General features: G+C 37.0%; 1 protein-coding gene across 1 annotated transcript in view; it reads right to left on the bottom strand.

The window, feature by feature from the left end:
* Positions 1 to 19,610, bottom strand: part of CCDC171 (coiled-coil domain containing 171) — a 255,270-nt gene that overhangs the window by 79,675 nt on the left and 155,985 nt on the right. The window contains exons 22-23 of the mRNA XM_070430172.1: positions 9,945 to 10,090; positions 7,962 to 8,016 (exon numbers count right to left, since the gene is read on the bottom strand). Coding sequence (XP_070286273.1) covers positions 7,962 to 8,016; positions 9,945 to 10,090 — 201 coding nt within the window. The remainder of the gene's footprint in view (positions 1 to 7,961; positions 8,017 to 9,944; positions 10,091 to 19,610) is intronic.

Here is a 19,610-nt window from a genome sequence, read left to right as displayed (position 1 = left end):
TTTATACTAATAATAGAGGAATATGCAAATTGTCCGGGACGCTGTCATAGTAACAGTAACGACCAGCAGGCTGCCTGGGGCAACAAGGCCGGCAGGGGGGTTAGTGAGGGACTACCAAATGACTGAACAGCAGGTTGTGTGAGGCGACCAGGCCAGCAGGGGGGTTAGTGAGGGATGACCAAACGACTGAACAGCAGGCTGCATGGGGCAACCAGGCTGGCAGGGGGGTTAGTGAGGGACAACCAAACGACTGAACAGCAGGCTGTGTGGGGCAACCAGGCTGGTGGGGGGGGAGGGGGGGCGGGCAATTAGGGGCAATAAGGCAAGCAGGCAGGTGAGCAGTTAGGAACCAGTGGTCCCGGATTGTGAGAGAGGGATGTCCCAAATTGGAGAGGGTGCAGGCTGCACTGAGGGAACCTCCCCCGACCCCCGTCCCCGCCGTGCATGAATTTTGTGCACCAGGCCTCTAGCACATATATAAGAAAGGGTAAAGTCCTTCACTACCACTTGATTAAACTCTCCAATTAAAAGTTGGAGATTGGTAGAATGGATTTAAAAACATGATTCAACTGCATGCTCTCTACAAGAGACTTATCTTAGATACAGATGGGTTGAAAGTAAAGGGATAGAAAAAATATTCCATGCAAATAATAAGCAAAAGAGAGATGCAGTGGCTATAGCAGTATCATACAAAATAGACTTTAAGACAAAAAGGTTTACAGGAGAAACCAAGATGGCGGCATAGGTAAACACCGGAGTTTGCTGCCTCGAACAACCACTTCAAAAATACAACTAAAAGACGGAACGGACATCATCCAGAACCACAGGAAGACTGGCTGAGTGGATGTTCTACAACTAGGAGGAAAGAGAAAAGCATACCGAGGCTCAGAGGAGGCGCAGTGCTGAAGTAAAATACTAAGGTTCGGAGTGCATGCGGAGCGGGCTGGCTGCTGAGGGCACGGTTGTCATTTTCAATCGGGAGGGAGTCTCAGGCTCTGAGCTCCAGTTCTGAGCGAGTCTCTAGGGACCCAGACTCATACAGGAGAAGCGGGACTGTCTGGCATCGCTCAGAACCCTAGGGCAGCTTTCTCTCCGTGGGGCTTGCAGCGATTACTGAGACACTGAGAAGCAGAGCCTCTGAAGGCAAGACTGAGAGCAGCCATAATTGCTAACCCCGCCCTGTTGATCCCGTGGGATCCGCCCCGCCCAAGCCCTGCAGGGAGACTTTTGCTGGATAGCCTCAGGCAAAGGCTAGATTAGCACCTCCCTAGAGATCCAGGGGCCAGGAAGCCCAGAGGTCAAAGTGGGACCATCCAGTTTGCAGCTCCGTGGAACCATAAAAGACACACTCAGGGGGCAGACTCAGTGAGCACCAAAGCCCCATCGAAGCAAGTCTAGCCCCAGAGGGGTGTCTCCAGCACAGAAGTTCTCCCACTGCAGACACAGCTCATTCTCACAGCCAATTGGCCTGGAGGTCAATTCCTCACAGTGATAACTACAACAATCAAGGCTTAACTACAACAAGACTGTGCACAAAGCCCACAAGGGGGTGCACCAAGAGTGTCTACCTCAGGTAATTGGGACACTTAGTACAGAAAGGCACTCTATCGACACAGCGAAGCATAAAAAATGCCGAGACAAAGAAACAGGACACAAACGGCAGAATTGGAGGAAAGCAAACTGTTGGATATAGAGTTCAAAATCACACTTTTAAGGTCTTTAAAGAACTGTCTAGAAGCCACTGATAAATTTAATAAGGCCCTCGAAAAGACTGGTGAGACTGCTGATAAATGCAGTGAGATCTTCAAGAAGACTGGGGAGACCGCCGATAAATGTAGTGAGATCCTCAAGAAATCTAATGAGACCCTCGATGTTGTGATAAAGGACCAACTAGAAATTAAGCATACACTGACTGAAATAAAGAACATTATACAGACTCCCAACAGCAGACCAGAGGAGCACAAGAATTAAGTCAAAGATTTGAAATACGAAGAAGCAAAAAACACCCAACTGGAAAAGCAAAATGAAAAAAGAATCCAAAAATACGAAGATAGTGTAAGGAGCCTCTGGGACAGCTTCAAGCGTACCAACATCCGAATTATAGGGGTGCCAGAAGATGAGAGAGAGCAAGATATTGAAAACCTATTTGAAGAAATAATGGCAGAAAACTTCCCCTACCTGGTGAAAGGAATAGACTTACAAGTCCAGGAAGCGCAGAGAACCCCAAACAAAAGGAACCCAAAGAGGACCACACCAAGACACATCATAATTAAAATGCCAAGAGCAAAAGACAAAGAGAGAATCCTAAAAGCAGCAAGAGAAAGAAAATCAGTTACCTACAAGGGAATACCCATAAGACTGTCAGCTGATTTCTCAACAGAAACTTTGCAGGCCAGAAGGGAGTGGCAAGAAATATTCAAAGTGATGAATACCAAGAACCTACAACCAAGACTACTTTATCCAGCAAAGCTATCATTCAGAAGTGAAGGCCAGATAAAGAGCTTCACAGATAAGAAAAAGCTAAAGGAGTTCATCACCACCAAACCAGTATTATATGAAATGCTGAAAGGTATCCTTTAAGAAGAGGAAGAAAAAGAAAAAGGTAAAGATACAAATTATGAACAAATACACATCTATCAACAAGTGAATCTAAAAATCAAGTGAATAAATAATCTGATGAACAGTATGAACTGGTGATTGTAATAGAATCAGGGACACAGAATGGGAATGGACTGACTATTCTTGGGGCAGGGGAAAGGGGTGTGGGGGTGAGTGAAGAGATTAGCAATAATCGTGCACCTATGGATGAGGACAGTGGGTGGGGAGTGAGGGCGGAGGGTGGGGTGGGAACTGGGTGGAGGGGAGTTATGGTGGGAAAAAAGAGTAACTAATGTAATAATCTGAACAATAAAGATTTAATTATTAAAAAAAAAAGTAAAACATCAACAAAAAAAAAGGTTTTCAAAAGACAAAGAAAGATATAAAATTATAAAAGGGTCAATCCACCAAGAAGATATAACAATTTCTATATACACATGCATTTAACCACAGAATCACAAAATACATGAAGCAAAAACTGACAAAATTGAAGGGAGAAATAGTTGAACAATAATAGTCAGACTTCAAAATCTCACTTCATTAACAGATTAAACAACTACACAAAAGATATCCAAGGAACTTGAAGACTTGAACAATACTGTAAGTTAACCAGACATAACAGATATATATAGCATATTCTACCCAACAACAGCAGAATACACATTCTCATTTTAAATGCTCTGTAACATTTACCAAGACAGACCATTTTCTGGACCACATAACAAACTTTAATAAATTTAAAAGAATTTAAATCAAAGTATATATTCAAACCATACAGAATTACATCAGAACTCAATAGTAAAAAGATATGTAAAAAATGCCCAAATATTTTGGAAATTAAAATAATGAATAGATCAAAGGAGAAATCACAGGGAAATTAGAAAATACTTTTAGAGAAAAAAACATAGCAAAACTTATAGATGCAATGAAAATAGTGCTCATGTGGAAATTTATAGCCGTAAATGCCTACATTAAAGACCAAAACCAAAGCCAACGCAAAGGCTTTAAAGGCAAAGAAAGCAATGCTGATATGCGTCCATAGCCACACAAAAAAAGAGAAGACCCCCATGTCACCCACCTTCAATGGACCAAGACACTGCAGCTCCAAAGGCAGCCCAAATATCCTTGGAAGACCACCCCAAAATAAATGAGTTTGACCACCATGCCATCATCAAGTTCCCCTTGACTACCGAATCAACCATGAAGAAGACAGAAAACAACAATATGCTTGTGAAAACAACAATATGCTTGTGTTCACTGTGGATGTCAAGGCCAACAAGCATCAAATAAAACAGACTGTGAAGAAGCTCTATAACACTGATGAAGCCAGTAAACTACTAGTAAAATAAAGCAAACAAAAAAGGACATAAATTATTGGAGCACAGACAAAGGAAATAGAGAAGAGAAAACCAATACAGCAAATCAAGAAAACCAAATGTGGTTCCTTTGAAAGATCAACAAAATTGACAAACCTCAACTAGATTTACTAAGAAAAAAAATATTAATAAGTTACTAAAATCAGGACTAAAAATGGTGACATACAACTGATCTTATAGAAATAAAAACAATTATAAGAAAATGAACAATTGCTTGTTCACTTTCCAGATGAAATTTGTCTATTTCATCTAGATAAGCTAGATGAAATAGACCAATTTCTGGAAAAAATGCAAGCTACCAAAACTGACTCAAAAAAGAAACAGAAAATTTAAATAGGTAAACTGTGCTAAAGAGTTTGGAAGTAAACACAACCATTTTCACTGTCCCATAAAAGAGCCTGGACAGCCCTAGCCGGTTTGGCTCAGTGGATAGAGCGTCGGCCTGCGGACTCAAGGGTCCCAGGTTCGATTCCGGTCAAGGGCATGTACCTTGGTTGCGGGCACATCCCCAGTAGGGAGTGTGCAGGAGGCAGCTGATCGATGTTTCTCTCTCATTGATATTTCTAACTCTCTATCTCTCTCCCTTCCTCTCTGTAAAAAATCAATAAAATATTTTTTTTTTAAAAAGAGCCTGGACACTCCTCCTTCTGTACTACTCTTAGTTTCTCTAAGACAGCAAAATGCTACTACTACAAGCCATGGGCAAACTACAGCCTGCGGGCCGGATCCGGCCCGTTTGAAATGAATAAAACTAAAAAAAAAAAAAAAAAGACCGTACCCTTTTATGTAATGATGTTTACTTTGAATTTATATTAGTTCACACAAACACTCCATCATGCTTTTGTTCCGGCTCTCCGGTCCAGTTTAAGAACCCATTGTGGCCCTCGAGTCAAAAAGTTTGCCCACCCCTGTACTAGACAGTCCAAAATGACCAGAAAAATAAACTGTGAACTTTGGCATGTCTACGTAACAACATTCTGCACCAACCTGAGACTTTCAGAGAAACCCTCTGGGCCACTTCCTTGTGATCCATTCATTCTCACCCAAACTTTGTATAAAAGAGACTTAGCTCAATAATCAATTAAACTTTCCTAAATTTTTACTTCAAGCTTTAAAAGTAATTGATAATTTAAAAACCACTATATAAATAGAAAATTCCAAAGACATAAATCAAAATAATTATTAAATTTTAAGGGAAAAGCCATAAAGAAAAAGTAAATCTCCAGTGGCTATAGTCCAAAGCTGCAGACATCTTTCTTTCCATATGATACAAAAAAAACAAAAGATGAACTATAGTGAGAGAACTGTATGATTACAACTGTCCTGTTGCAATCAATCTTTATTATATTTAAAATATATATTTTTCCATTCTCATAAGGAAAGGATAACATATATATACTAGAGGCCCGGTGCACAAAAATTTGTGCACTCGGGGGAGGGGTGTCCCTTAGCCGAGCCTGTGCCCTCTCGCAGTCTGGGACCCCTCGGGGGAGGACCACCTGCTGGCTTAGGCCCGCTCCCCAGGGGATTGGGCCTAAGCTGGCAGTCAGACATACCTCTGGCAGCCCGGCAGCCCTCGGGGGATGTCCACTTTCCAGCAGGGAGCAGACCTAAGCTGCAGTCGGACATCCAAGGCGCTGCTGAGGAGGCAGGAGAGGCTCCCACCACCACCGCTGTACTGGCAACCATCAGCCTGGCTTGTGGATGAGCAGAGCTCCCCCTGTGGGAGTGCACTGATCACCAGGGGGCAGCTCCTGCATTGAGCGTCTGCCCCCTGGTGGTCAGTGAGTGTCATAGTGACCAGTCATTCCCAGTCGTTCTGCTGTTAGGGTCAGTTTGCATATTACCCTTTTATTATATAGGATAGAGGCCTGGTGCACGGGTGAGGGCTGGCTGGTTTGCCCTGAAGGGTGTCCCGGATCAGGGTGGGGGTCCCACTGGGGTGCCTGGCCAGCCTGGGTGAGGGGCTGATGGCTGTTTGCAGCTGGTCACACCCGCTTCAGGGTGGGGGTCCCCACTGGGGTGCCTGGCCAGTCTGTGTGAGGGGCTGATGGCTGTTTGCAGCTGGTCACACCCGCTTCAGGGTGGGGGTCCCCACTGGGGTGCCTGGCCAGCCTGGTTGAGGGGCTGATGGCTGTTTTCAGGCTGGTCACACCCCCTTCAGGGTGGGGGTCCCCACTGGGGTGCCTGGCCAGTCTGTGTGAGGGGCTGAGGGCCATTTTCAGGCTGGCCACGCCCATCGGCAACGGAAGCTCCCAGCCTCTCCTTTTTTTCCCTTTTTTTTTTTATTCTGGGATTTGTTTACCTTCTATAACTGAAACTTTGTTGCCTTCAGTGGAGCCAAGAGCCGGCTCCTGCTCGCTCCAGCTCCGTGGCCACAGCCAGCTGAAAGCAGGTATCTGGGGTTTATCTACCTTCTATAATTGCAACTTTGTTGCTTTTGAGTGGAGCTGAGAGCCGGCGGCAGGCTGGCTTCCTCCATCACTGGAGCAAGCAAGCCTCCTGCTCGCTCCAGCTCCGTGGCTGCCGGCCGCCATCTTGGTTGGGTTAATTTGCATGCCGTTGCTCTGATTGGCTGGTGGGCGTGGCTTAAGACATAGCGAATGTATGGTCAATTTGCATGTTTGTCTTTTATTAGATTAGATATTACTGATGATAGCTTTTCTCTGGTGTTAATATTCATTGCCTAAGATAGCTGCTATTCAACACATTTTTCTTCTAGCTGGGAAAAAGAACAAACAATTGGATGTCAAAAGTAACAATAACCATACAAAAAGGTATGCCATATATATACATGACATAATTGATTTCTCCTACCCATGGTACAAAAAATATCTAACTAAAAATGTCTCTTTTCCTACAAATCTAAATTTCAGATTTCCAGCACATGAGTTTGCTGTGACCATATTTAAACTATACTGACTGTGTAAACTTTTTAAAATGAGAGATTAGAGGGGGAGAAATCATAATTTCAAACAACTATTATTTTAAAAATAGCTTTTAGAATATTAGATGTTTTTTCCAAATGCTTTAGCGATATAAAATAATGTGAGTCATTTTCAATATAAAAGAATATGGAGGCCCAATGTTTCCATAATGTTAAAATATATTAAATATTAGTTTGTTACTATTTATTAAATATTTCCTTAAGTTATACTATATAATAAATTTGATTGACAATATTATTCTAAATATGATTCATTCATAAATTCCATATATCTTAAAAGTACTAGGTATTTATGTTTTCAACAAATTGTCAATTAGACAATAACAGAAACACATACATAACATTTCTCTATTTTTAAAATAGTGAAATAGTGAATACATCATCTCTGAATTTGAAGTGCTAATAAAATACACAGCTAGTTAATATATTGTTTTTAGTAATAACATAGTATCTTTGTAGTGCTGCTCATCATTGCAAATGAAAAGTCAATTTACCATATAGAAGTAATCGAATTTAAGAATGTAACATTATTAAATATATTAAATTTCTACTTTAAAAAACATTCCTGTAAGAACATAAATTACAACTTGGAAAACATTACTGCCTAGCTAAGATATATGAGTATTGCCAAATACAATACATTATGTCTCTGTCTATATATACATGTATAGGATAGTAGGTTTAAGAGTGGTGAGAGGTTAGACAGTGTGGTCAAACATTTTATGATTATGAGACATGTAAGAATCTTAATGACCTCTGGTTCATTCAGCAAAGACCACAAATAATTCAAGTGCAATTATATCAGTTTGGGGAAACCGCTATTTTCATAGTTTTATCATGTTCACGACATGAATTCTGAAAAAGTTATGCAATGTAGCACTGTATAATACAAATTTTCAGTCATTTGAAAGGACCTTTTGCTCACTTATTTTTAAAGAAAGTACAAGATGAATTAAAGTGGTCTGCACTTAATAAAAATAATGATTAGGAGAACTGTGTCATAATACAAGTTGAACAATATTTAAGAAAAATTACAATACCTTATGAAGCATATTTTCTACTGTTCTCATATGACTGGCAACACAATCTTTGTCTCTAGAAAGAAACAAAGATTAGGTGTTAGTAAAACCCATACCTTACTACAAATGTTATACATTTTTAACATAAGTTGCTATTGTTGAAAAATAAAGGTTAGTTATCATTGTACTCCTCTAAAAGCATAAAACCTAACTATACTCACTGGTATATCTCCACAGTTAAATCTTTTTTCCCCCATATTTAACTCTTACCTTCAATCATATTGCCTATCATAGATTAGAGGAGGGGAAAAAATCTTATGGGCATCTTCAAAGTTAAAGAAGTGAAAAGAAAAGAAAAATAAAATCATGGTTATTTAATGAATTAAAATGTACTGAAAAGGCTAAACTTTTACTCTTTTTATTTATAATAAAAAAATTTTAAATATTAGTGGGAGGGATATATTATAAATGGCCATACTATGCAAAATAATATTTTCCTTCTGTAGTCTTTTTGTGCTATAATAAATGCACAAAAACTGTCTATGACCTTGACTAGAACTAGGCAAAGTTACTAATTTCTTCTACTGGCTTTACATATTGAATTTGGCCTTAATAATTAAGTAAGAAGTTTGGATGAAAATGCTAAAGACAAAAATGTAATGTTAAATTATAGACTGAAAACCGGAAGCAATCAATGTATTAGCTCTTCAAATTTCACAGACAAGCCAAATTCTTGAATTAGCAGCAATGTTTTGATATAATATGAATCTGAAGGTTTTATAACCTTGTTTTCCTTAATCTCCGAATTTTCAGAACTATAAAGCACACTAGAAATCACCTTCTCATTTGGCCTGAGGAAACTTACCACTGAACAATGGAAACAAAAACCCGATTTAGTCAAATTTATATTTTTTTTCTATGACAATGTATACACCTAATACAGTGATGCAATGTTATACAGCTTTATATTTTTCAAACATGCCACATTATGGCCTTGGTAAACTGATTTTTTCATTATGTATGAGCAATTTCCCAAGCTCACTGGCAAAGCTGTGGATATCCTAAGATTGCAGATTCTCCATCCTATGATTTAGTTCACAGACTATATTCATATTTCATGATAAACATTTAACAAGAGAGTTTGTTTCAAAAAATGTTTAATTAATATAAACATTTTTGTAAGTATAGGAATCCAGAATTCCAAATTTAGAAAACACTTATTTTATTAAAATTAGACGTTTCTTTAATCCATAAATAGATTTTCTTTAAGCCATGCTGTTGTACAAAGGACTGTCTTAAAGTACTCCATGTAATTTAATGTGGGGAACAAATAAAAATGCCCAAGAGAACTGTTCAATTTGAACTTCATGGTGTATGTCAGCTTGATTACCTGGTAAAAGAAAAACACTCCCATCACATTTACATAGTTGCTCTCTCTGAAAACTGTATATTTTTTCTATTTAACATATCAGAATAGACAGCTATAAAATTAAATGACTTTTCAATGATCAATATGTTTTTAGTGCACTTAGAAAGATGCTATGATATACATGTTGATTGTATACTAACATTTTTATGGAAATATTACTTGCAATATTAGTATATTATAATATATGTAGAGCAAAATTTGGAAATAAGTGGGACAAGAAGGGGTTAGGAATATGTAATAGAAGAAACTCTGCAAAACTTTTAAATAAAGAGACTTACATTTCTTATTAATAAAAGCATGGTTCCAAACATACAACATTTCAACAGAGCCCCAAATACACCTCATTAGATGTTATATAGACACTTATACTTTTCTGAAGTTTCTCAATAAAGTATACATTTAGAATGTTGAGTGAAGAGTTTTCTTTTCTGGGGATATATCAGAGAATTTCAAAGAGAGACAGCTGTACTTTTGTTTTCTAACACTGTATTATCCAGGGCTAAAACCCGGAGCATGAAAGTAAGAATTGATCTTTTGTCTGTTTTAAGTGATCTCCCCAAGGTCCAAATGCTCACTTGGCTGCCATGCGGAGGGCGCTCTCAGCATCGTGGATGTTCTCCTCCAGTCGACGCTTGTCCTGCTCCAGCTGGGTAAGATGTCTATTGAGCTGACGCAGAGATTGATCTTTTCTTCTCAGCTCCATCTTTGCCTCGGAGAGACTCTGCAAGCAGACAGAAAACAGAGTTACTTGTCAGCCCTGATAATTAACTTCAATTTATGCCATAGGCTATTAAACAAAGAAGAGTACAGACTGACTGAGAAGTAGACTTGGGTCATTACACATCAAGGCTTAACAAATTTTCTGCAAAAATTTTACATACTTACTAATTAGAAATGATAGAACCAATAAGATTTTGAAAAATGTTTAGCTACAAAACACAACTCTATTTTATTTTTTAAAATACTGCAAAGCAAATACATTTTATCCTTACTAAAAAAGATCTGCTTATAAAAACCTCAAGTTGCATTTTCTTTTAATGATGAAAAATAAAGAGGGGGGGGGCGCACATGAAATTTAGAGTCTATTTAAAACCAGAACTATCATATGTCCAAAGTATGCATATGATTGAGGGGAAGGGAGATTATGATACCTAGAAGAGAAAAGGGAACCCAGTATTTAAAAATACCATTACTGTCTTTCCAAATCTATCTACAACAGTTGCTATAGACATGTCAGTGGACAAACTGAACTCCAAAATACAATTCACTTACTTCCTATAAGTAACTCTCATGTTCAGAATAGCAACACAATGTGATCAACATGTTTCAACAGAGAAAGGTATAAGTAATACTTGCAGTTGGAATTATTTATATTCCATAAATATTCTAAAAGTCGCAGAAGTATAAAATCTGTTCATTGCTATTTGCTATTTGCTTTAATCTGAAATATTCTCTTAGCATAAAAATTTCAAGATGCAAGAATACAACTTTATCTTGACTTTAGGGCTAGAAGTTTTAGAATGAGAAACTCGCAATTTAAAGGAGCACTTTCTAGAGCTCATTTAAATTCTAGGATGTAAAATAGTATAGGTACCAGAGTAACCCTTAGCACTAAAAATCTGCTCACTCCTTTGCCTGTGAAATTTCAAAAATATAAGCTTATCAAACAGTTTTTCATTTAAATTTGTTGGACAATGAGCTGAATAACTGACTGCATACCCATAATTTTTTTTTTCTTCTTGCTCAGTCACAACTATGCTTCAAATATTCAGTAAAGAATAACCAAAATGAGTGGGAGGGCCAGAGAGAGTTGGGGGGCAGGAGGGAGGGGAGTAAGAGATCAACCGAAGGACTTGTATGCATGCATATAAGCATAACTAATGGACATAAGACACTGGGGGGTAAGGGAGGGTAGGGGTTTGTCAAGGGCGGGGGGGAAAAAAGGACACTTATGTAATACCCTTTGTAATACTTTAAGCGAAAAATAAAAAAAATAATAATAATAATTAAAAAAAAAAAAGAATAACCAAAATGCAATAATTTCATGTTTGAAACTCTCCTAATAATATTCTTTTAGTGCGTTCACAATAGGTAGTATACAAAACTCAAGCTGGAGCTCACACAATGAATTCACTCTAAATATTAGTGAATGAAAGCAATCATCCAACAAATCAGGTATTTTAAAATGTTGAATTTTTAAATTTAGCATTTCACATTTCAAATAGTCAAGTTGCTATCAGACAAATATGTAAAAAATTAAAAATAAGTAAACTGTGATTACTTATTAAATATTATAACTTACTTTAAATCTTTAGTATAACAGATCTTTAAGACCATCCTACTATAGAAATAGTCAGATTCAAACCAACTTCAAAAAGACAAGAAACATATTTTAAAACCCATAAGAAAACCTATTTATTTTGTGCCAAAGTTAAGATATTTAAAGGCAATGAAGCATCATGTGATTTCTTCATTAAAAATAATAATAATAAAACCCATATTTGAGTCATTTTAAAGCCAGTATTTCTGACATATCTCAGATTTTAAAAATGGCATTTTTCAGGTATGAAGATAGAACTAATGATCCACCACCAGTCATTTACACATAAAGCTTGATTTCTTTTTCCAACAGAAATAATAGATTTGTGCAAATCCTTTCAAATTCTTTTGCTCAGTAACTCATGCTAGAGGTGTGTATTTGTGAGGGGTATTCAGGACATTGTCTCCAACCTTGTACATAATAGAAGCTCGCTGGTCCAATCTGAGTGAACCCATGACTTTGGAATCATTATAAAACCACACTTGACTTTTCAACAATCCTAGGATACCCTTTCAAAGAAGATATAACTCATAAAATTAAAATTTCTACTACATGTCTCAATCTTCTTTCATTTTCCTCTTTAGGGACAATGGCAGGGAGTTGCCAATCTCTCCTAAAGCTCACTTTCAGGGGCATAGCTGAAGAGCCTATTCCAAGACTGAAATTACAGAAAATGAACAGAAAGTGGTATAAACAAACAGAGACCATACTTCCTTAGTGTGAAAATGAAGAGATAAAAGTTGTTTTTAATCATTATGCTTTTTATCAAATACACACAGAATTCTCATTTTAAAGAGTTGAGGGACATCACAATGGAAGCTATTCACATCAATGGGTCCATAGAGATATAAGCAAAACACCAAGACATAAAAAATTATTCAATAATGTCTTTTCTCTAATACTCACCTTTCTTGTTTTTGATGACAAAGTAGTTCTTTTAAAATCCTAACACTGAGTATTCAAGAAAGAAAAATATATTTACATTTGTGTGCATGTATGTATCACACATATGTACCTAAATCGTATATAATGCCTGTTTTATATACATACAGTTTTTAATTCAGCTTTTCTCCTGTTCAGATTTACCTAATTAAAACCTATGATAAACTTTATGGACTCTAATATTTCCAACTGAATGACTGAAACCAAGAGGGTGTGCCTCTAGGCAGCAAGGCAACAATGATAAGCAGCAGGTTAGCCACTAATTTCTCAACCAGGGTAGATTGTGAAAGTGTGATGTTCTGATATCCAAGAAACTGTTCAGGAGAGAATAGGATAAATCAAGTTTAATAACTCTGCTCCTAATTGTTCCCCCAATGCTCAACTCTAATTACTTGGAGAACTCTCCTGACTGTCACCTGATATTAAGTTGTTGGAGGCTGAGCCTGGAACAGCGAGATAATCAATAAACATTTAGTGGGGAGAAGAATGAAGATCCTGTTAAGCAGTGGGAACCTGCAGCACCCAAAGCCCTTCTGCTCATGAGAAAACCTGTGGGACAGCCATAGTGATTGCAAAGCAATAATCCAAAGCACTGTTTTCAGGCCTTGAGGCCTTTAGGCAACAGTACATTTGAGGAAAAAAGGTTAACACGGTCACCCTAATTACAGCCCACTTTCACATACTTCATATACAAGCGAAGACAAGCCAATTAGGTAGAAAGGAAGATAAGGGAAGTTTTATTTGTATACTAATTAAACCCCTGATGAAATTAAAGGAAAAACATACAGCTCTGTAATTGTGTCTGAGAAAGGTCACTTCAGGTTCAGTTATCAGAACAGCACAGCCTTGAGATATTTCACTTAATCCACAATACAGCCCTCATTTTGTACTCAGGTCTTAATATTTACCAAAAAAAAGGAATTCAAAGCCTGATACTGCATTTATCTTTAAACTGTGTTGTGAACAACTTTAGCTGTGAGAAAGTTAATGCGAAATAGGATAACAAGAGTTTTTTTAAAAGACAAAGGAATAGTCCAACTATATAAAAACCAATGCCACAATATTATTTATTTAAGATTCCAAGTTTTCACTTTAAATCCAAAATGTTTTAAAGTAAATTTTTAAAACAAAATCCCAAACTGACTGCATTTCAAAAGCTGTTCTGCAACATACTTATTGTATTTCTTTTTAGATAATGATGTTGTTGCTCACCTTCATGTATACCTCTCATGATCCAGGGAGAAAAAGCCAAAGCTCTCACTAAACTCTTATTATAAAAAGGTATTTTTACACCTGGTTGTTTTCCTAAGATGGCCATGAAAAGCCACTTACTACAAATGAAAGCTGGCAGGAAAAGTATGGATGACAAGGAAGTACAGCCAGGCACTGCTTAACGACAGGGATACCTTTTGAGAAATGTGTCATTGGGTGATCTTGCTGTCGTGTGAACATCAGAGAGTGCAGTTACACACACGTAGGTGGTACAGCCTACTACACACCTAGGCAATATGATATAGCCTACTGCTCCTAGGCTCCCAGCCTGTGTAGCATGTTACTATACTACAACTGTAACACAAGGGTAAGTATTTGTATATCTAAACACAGAAAAAGTACAGTAAAAATAGGGTATAAAACGTATAAAAACGGTACACCCATACAGGGCACTTACCATGAATACAACTTGTAAGACAGGAAGTTGCTCTAGGTGAGTCGGTGAGTGAGTGGTGAGGGAATGTGATGACCTGGGACATCACTGTGCACTACTGCAGACTTCATAAACATTGTACACTGAGTCTACACTAAAGTTATAAAACAACATGAGATCAAATAAAGCACAAGAGAAAATGGCGCACCATCAAGAGACACGGTAAGCACCAGATGTGTAGCTGCTGACAGGGTAACACAACATACTGTTTAACAGCACACTTTTTTACAAGTAGAAAGCGTACACTCTAAAATAACAATTAGAAGTATGGAATAGTAAATACCAAAAAAGTATGGTATCGTAAATTGTGATAAAGTGTATAAACCAGTAACAGTCATTTATAATCATTATCAAGTATTGTACACTATATATAATCGTATTACTATACTTTTATACGACTGGCAGTGCAGGTTCGTTACACTAGCATCACCACAGACATGCGTGTAATGTGTTGCACTACAACATCATGATGGCTACCACGTCACTAAGCGATAGAAATTTTTCGGCTCAATTATGACCTTATGGGACCACCATCACACATGCAGTCAGTCCACTGTTGACTGAAAGGTTGTCTACGTGCTGCATGACTGTAGTTAAGTGTAGAGAAAGCTTAGAGACAGAATACATGGTAGAGGTGAAAGTCTAAAGATCCACACATTGCCCTGGCTGGGTAGCTCAGTTGGCTAGTGTCGTCCTGACACACGAAGGTTGCAGATCCCATCTCCATTTGTTGTGGAACAACAAATCGATCTTTTTCTCTCTCCCCATCCTCCTCTCAGTCTCTCTCTCTCTCTCTCTCTCTCCCTCTCTCTCCCTCTCTCTCTCTCTCAAAAATCAATAAATAAAATATTTTTAAAAGACCCAGACATTTTGAAGTCTTTTTGTCTTATCTATAGTTTCTTAACTTTCTATAACAACATGTATTACTATTGAACAAGAACACAAACTATTTTTAAGTCACATATATTTCTAAAGTTTTGAATGTTTATTAAGACTAAAAATGTTTTAAATAAATTGTAAGTACAATTTGAAATTCTATTAGTTTGTATCTATGAGAACAATTTTTTCAGTGAATTTTTTTAAAATAGCAGCTTTATTGAGATATAATTCACATACCACAAAACTCACCCATTTCAATGGTGCGATTCAGTGGGTTTTAGTATATTCACAGAGCTGTGCAACCATCACCAGTGGAGAGATCCTTTTTGAATAAAGCAAAATTTCTGAAAACAGCATGGCTACCTAAATATACTATGTCTCATTTCAGCAAACTCTAATTTAAAACTACTCAAGATATATATATATACAGAGTTAATAATTTGTATTTTGCAATAGTTTCAAAAATATAAAATTTGTAACATGAATTCCCTGAATCAGAAAGTTTGATTAATACATGTAGTATAGTACAAAAGTTAAAGTTATCTGAAACCTGTGCTCAATTCTCCAACTAATATTTCTGGATGTTAAGGAAATCATCCAACATAGTTCTTTCCCATAAGGGTACAGCATAGCAGAGCTTTAGACCATTAGGCCAGCTAGGAAGACTGAGCCCCAGGGGATATCGCTGGTATAGATTTTCTTTTGTCTAATGGGAAATATCTATGGATCCACATTCCTACAGACTAAAAGCTAATGGCTTATTCAATTTGGTATAAAAGTTAGTCATACAAAATGAAAGGCAAGACAACACACCTGTCATAAAGAACTAAGCTACATTTCCTAGGTCAGGGGGAAAGAAACATCTATAATATTTTTTTTAATTTACTGCTATCTGACTATAAGTTTTGAATTAATGTTCCTAAATTGTGATAAAGTGTGTAAAACATCTCAAGACAGTAAAACTAATGTTGGAAAAGGAAACAGCACTGTCTTCAGTCCTACTATTATAATGTGACAACTAGAAGTTATATTAATCAAGAATTGAGTAGCTGCTGGGCAGATCAAACCATATAGGTTGCCACAGAAAGTATAAAGTTAAAATTATAATTGGGTAAACAAGTTAGGGATAAAACTAAAGAATAACATGGTTTACAACAAAGCTTAAAAATTTGGGAGATAAGCAACTAGAGAATTTATAATAAATATAAAATAGTAACAGATGGTAAAATTAATGTAGGAACATATTTCAGTCTTTGTAGTCTATATTTTGTATGTATAACTTGAATTAAAAGTTCTGAAATTTTAAGTTATTTTCCTTAGGGACACTATATTTTATTGTTTTCTAATAATAATTCTATGCAGAAGGTAGGTGACATTATAAACTGAAACTGAAGATCGTTTTAAAAAATATATATTTCATTGATTTTTTTACAGAGAGGAAGGGAGAGGAAAACTGAAACTGGAGATCTTTTTTAAAGAGAATTAGAAACATCAATGAGAGAGAAACATCTATCAGCCGCCTCCCGCACACTCCCCACTGGGTATGTGCCTGCAACCAAGGTACATGCCCTTGACCGGAATCGAACCTGGGACCCTTGAGTCCGCAGGTTGTCACTCTATCCACTGATCCAAACCAGTTAGGGCAAGCTGAAGATCTTTGAATAACTTACTCACTTTGGGGGTTGAATAAATGAGTGACAACCCTAATTAGAACTCACATGTCTGGTAAGACAACAGGTGTGGAAGTGTCCTATAAACTATAAGAGGCTAAATAAATTTACTATATATAATTAATGCAATACTTATACTTCCTCGTATAGTGTAATTGCATAATGTTCTTTAAATCCCCACCTATATGTGGTCACTTATGTTTCCATTTTATTTCTACATCATCATTTATACATATACATATATAAACATATAATTTTTTTAAAAAAAATCAATATTTCTATCACACTTGACAAAGATAAAAGGAAATTAAGAAAAACAAAGGTAAAATAAGTTACTTCTATAAGCATTGTTTTATTATCAAAAACAATGGAGCAGATGAGCAATGAAAATTCAGCTTTCAAATTTCAGAGTATGCTGTAAGATTTTGTTGTCTAATGCTTTATGATTTTTGGTATCATATTCTCACATACCCCTTTGAAAATGTTCTCCTATATTCCATCAATATTCCTCCCCAGTAAACTAAGTGAAAATGATTAATAGTAAAATATAATGGAAAGAAAAAGGAAACTAATAAAAGTGATCAAAATATACTGAATGCTATATTTTTCTAAACCACACATATTTACTACAAAACTCTGGTAGGCTAAAAGTGTTAGATGATAATGAGGTAAAGTGGGAGAAATAGTTAAAACACATTCTAAATAACAGGAAAGAGGATAATAAAGAGTCATGAGAGGCTTCTCAACCTGAAAATATCCAGAAAAGTACAGAAAGGCAGGTGGTAGCTAGATGTACTGTGACGCATGGCATGTAAGCAGTAATGAGGCAGTAATGTTTTCTCAGAGTATAAAGCAAACTGCATTTGACGGTCCTACAGGCCTTCTGAGACAGAAACTAGCAGCAGGTGACAAGCGTCATGCTGCTGCTGTAATAAAATCAGCTCTCACCTGACCTCTCAGTTCTCTCAGTGAATGCCTAAGAAATACAATGGGGATGGAACACATACCGATTCTTCTGTTGGACCTTCGTCAGCTACGGGCTACCCAAAAACTTCATAGTTAATAATCCTAGCTATGTGGAGGTCTAAAAAGTTCTGAATTCCCTAGAAATAATTTAAATGAGTCAACCTATGATTTAGGTTGTAGAAATATATTTAGAATGAAGTGCTGCTTTAAAGTCATTTGAGAACTACCTAAAACAACTGTCTAAGAAGAATTTGAAAAAAATATAACTAGAGGCCCAGTGCACAACATTTGGGGGTGGGGGGGGAGTCCCTCAGCCTGGCCTGCGCCCTCTGACAGTCCAGGACCCCTCGGGAGATGTCCAACTGCCGGCTTAGGCCCGCTCCCTATTTTACCTGTAGGGAAACTAAAAATCATAGAAGTAATGTTCCCAAGGTAATATAACTACTAAATGCATTTATGCCAAAATGTGAGCCCAGGTCTTCTAAATCTAAACCCTTATTCTTTATCCTGCACCACAACAATATTAGTAACCAGCTCTCCAGATTTCCCATAAAATCCACTAACTGGGAATCCTCATTGAAATGTGAAAACAATATTTTATCTATTTATCAAGTTCTTGGTAAAGTCAGCAAGGTATTTCGTGCTTGCTACCTACTTATATTAAAATAAACTACAATAAGGATTTTGGTGTAAGAGAATTTCCACATCAAAAATCAAAGCATGCACAATTCAAGATTCCCTGTATGAACATGGGATTACTGTCAGCATTTATTAAATGTACTAATGAAATTAAAAAATATATTTGCAAAGTAAGACTGAAGTCTATAGCAAGCCATTGCAGCACAGAATTTTATATAATTCAAGCCTGTATGGGCTGATGCCTTTTTAAAAACCTTTCAAAAAGCAATGGAGTTCTCTTTGTCTCTTTTCTTTATACATTTGTAACAATAGCATTGAACTTTCCCCGCAGATCTTGAATTTCAGCTGTCTCTTATAACCTCAACTTTTTAAATATTTATTAGAAGACTTCCACACTATCATAACAGTATATCAAGCTCTATAATATCAGCACTTGTCGCTAACTGCCCCTGTGAAGAAAATCTTAGCTACTATGTAAAAAGCCATAACTTAATCCAAATATGCCACCCTTAAAGAACTGACACCATACAGACTACATTATAGTTTATAGTAACAGAATCAGTAATTAATACTGAAATTTGTTAATCAAAGATATGAAAGTAGAGTTGTATTTGACTTAAAAGAATCCCATTATACTTATTCTGAAAGGGATAAAGGAGAAGCAATCAGGGGGAGGGAACTGAAAGAGAAATCAACAATTCAAATACAGTAGCCCTGGTGCGACTCCCAGTCATGAACATCTACAGCAAGCCTGTAATAGGTGACAGGAACAAAGCAAACAGCAACAACAAAACCAGCTGTTTCTCTTGGTTGCCCTCACTTCCCACATTTCTCTGAGACTGACTGCCAATACTCCAACAAGGAGGTGAAAGTGAGAGTATCTCCATATAAAAATGTATTTTCATTGGCCCCTGAAAGAAACCAACCTCTTCCTTGGTGCCCAACCAAAGAAATGGCAATATTTTCCAACATGGAAGAAAATCTGGCTGTTTTGAATTTGTTTAGAATATGGCATCTCTCATTTAGCCCAGCCTAGGCCTTTGAAAGGACTAAAAGCAAATATAAACAGTTTATTGAATTGGGTAGACTGAAAAGGGTAAAAAAAATGCAATGGCTTAAT

The sequence above is a fragment of the Myotis yumanensis genome, unplaced genomic scaffold (genome assembly GCF_028538775.1).
Source record: "Myotis yumanensis isolate MYYU_CA2020_CCGP unplaced genomic scaffold, mMyoYum1.0.hap1 SCAF_12, whole genome shotgun sequence".
NCBI lineage: Eukaryota > Metazoa > Chordata > Mammalia > Chiroptera > Vespertilionidae > Myotis > Myotis yumanensis.
The sequence above is the reverse complement of the archived record's forward strand: the minus strand, read 5'-3'. Positions and strand labels throughout refer to the sequence as shown.